This window comes from Mercurialis annua, linkage group LG4, assembly GCF_937616625.2.
Source record: "Mercurialis annua linkage group LG4, ddMerAnnu1.2, whole genome shotgun sequence".
NCBI lineage: Eukaryota > Viridiplantae > Streptophyta > Magnoliopsida > Malpighiales > Euphorbiaceae > Mercurialis > Mercurialis annua.
Window position 1 is genome coordinate 28348353 of NC_065573.1, and position 3848 is coordinate 28352200.

General features: G+C 31.7%; 1 protein-coding gene across 1 annotated transcript; it reads left to right on the top strand.

The window, feature by feature from the left end:
* Positions 1-1136: 1136 nt before the first annotated feature.
* Positions 1137-3634, top strand: LOC126679585 (uncharacterized). The gene is made up of 5 exons (XM_050374638.2): positions 1137-1384; positions 1725-1833; positions 2340-2439; positions 2846-2932; positions 3348-3634. The coding sequence occupies exons 1-5, from the start codon at positions 1321-1323 to the stop codon at positions 3480-3482; spliced, it is 495 nt and encodes a 164-aa protein (XP_050230595.1). The 5' UTR covers positions 1137-1320; the 3' UTR covers positions 3483-3634.
* Positions 3635-3848: the final 214 nt, after the last annotated feature.

Below are 3848 nucleotides of genomic sequence, written 5' to 3' on the forward strand. Positions count from 1 at the left end.
TTAAGTTTTGATTTAATTTTTATAGTTAATAGTTAGGTTTAGGTTTTATAGTTTTAAAAACCGCGATTAACCGGTTTATAAACAATATATAATATATATAAACACACACTCACATACACTCACATCAATACATTTTAATGATTAAAATAAAATATATTTCATAATCTACATATATAAAAATTATAAACACAAAAGTATATTTAAAAAATATTTTATTTAATAATATACTTTTATTTTAGGAGAGTTACGAGTATATATATAAACAAATTTGAAAGAATTTTTTTCTTAATAAAATATTTACCTATTTGAGATAGGAATATATAAAATGTATGTCTATAAATAGTAGATAGTTAACATGGATGATACAATAATTGAAACACTAATTATATTTCTATTAAAAATTAATTTAATATATGAAGTTATCATTCTATTATACACAAGAAGTTATCATTCTATTGGGTAAATATTTTTTGGATTTATGAGAAAGCAATTGATCTTTATTCTATTATACACAAGAGTAATCATTTACTATACATTTATATATTTGGAGAATTGAATTTAATTGTTATAATTATAATTTTAAATATTTATATTGATCTAATTATCCATACAAATAATTTAAATTTGTATTTTTTAATATAGTCTAAATTTATGTATATTTTTTGTTAGTTAGAAAATTAAATTGAATGGAAATTAAATTTTTATTATTAAAATATGTTTAAATTTTTACCTATAAAAATATATCTTTTTGTATCTAACTTTTTAATAATTATATGGTTAAAAACCGCAAAACCAAAAACATAACCGTTTTTTAAATGGTTAAGTGATTTAATGGTTAACCGTTTAAAATTTTAGATTTAAGTTTTTAATTTTAAAAACGTACTGCTATGTACTGGTTTACAATTTACTTTTATGGACCGGCTAACCGATCCATGCCCACCCTTAATTAATATCATAGCTGTCGAAATTCCAAAGCGCAGGTGAATTGAGGCACTCTCATAGCTTAAAACGGGTCGAACCGTATTTATGTATACAACTTTTAAAATTTAGGACCTATCTTCCGCAAAATACCTACATAATTTCAATTTGAAAAATTTAAAGATGCCGTTTAATAGTTTAGATGGGTAAACCTAATGAACCATGTAACAAAAAAAATAAAAAAATCACAGCTGCCGAGTCCAATAGAGCATAATAGTTATCGAAATCATCGAAGAACACACCTTAGTAATCGACGGAGGATTTGCTAACCCCGTTCTACTTTCATTAATCAACGCACCATTTGCTAATCCATTTCTACTTTGGTAATCCACGGACTCTAAGATGACTGCATTTTCAAGTTCTTGCCTTCCATTTTCAGCTTCTCAACCTCACTTCTTATCATCAGGTGACTATTCATTTCTTCTCCCCGTCCTTTAATTTTGTACTGGGTCTTGCAAATTTGTTCGTTGATTCGTTGTTATGATAAATTTATGTGTAATCTTACCATGAAAATCTTGATTTAGTGCTATTAGTGATGATCCTGCTTGATGCACTGATTAGTTTCTGAATGTTGATTATTGAAAATTAGAGATACCCAAAGCATAATAATGCTTCAAATTTGGAGGCAGATTGTGCATTTCATGTTCTTAATCTTGATTAATAATCTGCTTATGATTGCTTCTAGGCTTGTGCCATTCTCACTGTGATGGCTGTGATTAATATTTGTGCTGAATGTTTCATGCTAGGTTTTACTTTGAAGCCATCTAGTACAGGTCTTTTACCCGTTAGTCACTGTAATCTATCCCGTAATTCGGAGGTAACTGCATATAGGCGACCACTTGCTATTCAAGCCAGGTACAATATGCCTTCTCATATATGCAATTAGTTATCTGTATGCACCGTATTGTATTGAAAAGAATTAGCATTGCCATTGAGGTCAAGCACTTTGTCGTTAACGCTGTCCGTGTCGAGTTAGAACGTAAAATCTACTCCGTTGTTGGAAATCTCATACATTTTGTTTTCTCTATATTCCAGCTAGATTTTTCCTCTTGTTAAATCTTATGTGGAATAAGTTACGTTTCTTAGTAGCATTTTCGTTGTTATGAATATTCAGAAAGATGTCGTGTACTGAACTTCAATTTGCAGATTTTCTAATCCATTTTTCTTTCCCAGCTGACATCTATACCTTGGGAATCATTTGTATTTTCAACCAGTCATCTATTAAGTTTCGTCGCATTTCGTTTAAAATCTTGATAGTGGATGCTTCTCAATTCATGATTTTGTTTTTTCGTCTAGTGCCGATATCCAATAGTATTTTTCAATCTCAATCGCCTTCTTTTGTACTCCTCATGCAAGTATAGTGGCGATCGAGGCATATCAAGTAGTGCAGGTATCTTCGTTGGTGGCTTTGTATTGGGAGGAATAGTTGCTGGAACATTAGGCTGCATATATGCTCCACAGGTACTACTAGATTGTCCATCTGATGACTTGTAACTTGATATTGCTATGTGTTGCGTAATGCCTTTATTGTCTTGAACTAATGACTGAGGTTAATGGTGCACATTTTTTTTAAGACTATTCTGTAGCATCCTTAACTCTCTATGTCTCTCAGTCTCTCTATTCAATTTGTTTCTCTGTCCCTGCATTATACATGGCCATGGTTTTAACTTGCATGTGAAGTTTTGATTTTTGATTTTTCACATGATGAATATTCTGATTTAGGTTTATCTTTATGTGGAAAAGTAAAGTCCTTGAGCCGGTTAATTAAAATATGCTTATTTGTGGGACCTTTTGGTTTATAGCGAGACAAGGTTGCTTCAAGCCTAAAGTTTAACTGACCCTGATTGACAAGTAACTGATTTTGCAGATCAGCGAAGCACTATCTGGAGCTGACAGAAAAGATTTGATGAGGAAGCTGCCAAAGTTTATTTATGATGAGGAAAAAGCATTAGAGGTTAGAACCTGTTTCTACATTTATCACCCATGCCAATCATCCCTGTTATCAGCATGTGGAAGAAGGCTAGGTTTATTGAAATGCCTTTAAGCTATATAATGGTATAACGGCTTGCTGTGGTTCATATGAGAGAAATTAGGTGGCTATTGCATTTAGGCATCAAACATCACATCTCGTGACTCTGCTTGCTGCTTGAGTTTGTACAAATGTACAATGACTTTTCATTCTGATGTAAATTGATTAGCTTTTTAGTTGTAGGGTTTATAGTTATAGGTCAGACAGACACCTTGAATTGTCCGACCCTTTGAAGAAATGCAGTTAGAGAACCACATTCAACTTTTTATGTTACCGTTTTTATATGGTTCATATTTGTATTTGCACTGAACTTTCTTTGGTTATGATGTTATGACAACAGAAGACAAGGAAAATTCTGGCTGAGAAGATTGCACAATTGAATAATTCAATAGACGAGGTTTCTGCTCAACTGCATCCCAATGATGCTCCAAATGGAACTGCAGTGAGTTCAGATGAGATCGAAGCTTCTGCGTAAAAAATATGTCAAAATCTCTGATACAAGATATGTATGTGCCTAGCTCTAAACTTACAATACCTCAAAATGATAATTTTGCTTCCACTCGTTTAGTTTCTGATGTTTGTTGTTCTTTGAGGACTAATGATAAGCAAGTCTTGATGTTTTATTTATTGCTCTATGGCTTCTTTGTACTGTATAGACAGGCTCATGTTGGCAGTCCATAATAGTTCTATTTCTATAAATACTTACCCTCGTGTTCACATACTCAATCAAGAGATGATTAATCTTCCGCAAGATATCACTAAAAATTTAAAATTAATCACACAAAAAAGCGCAAATTTAGAATTATTGCCGAAATAGCAAGAAATCATGCTGGTATGCTTA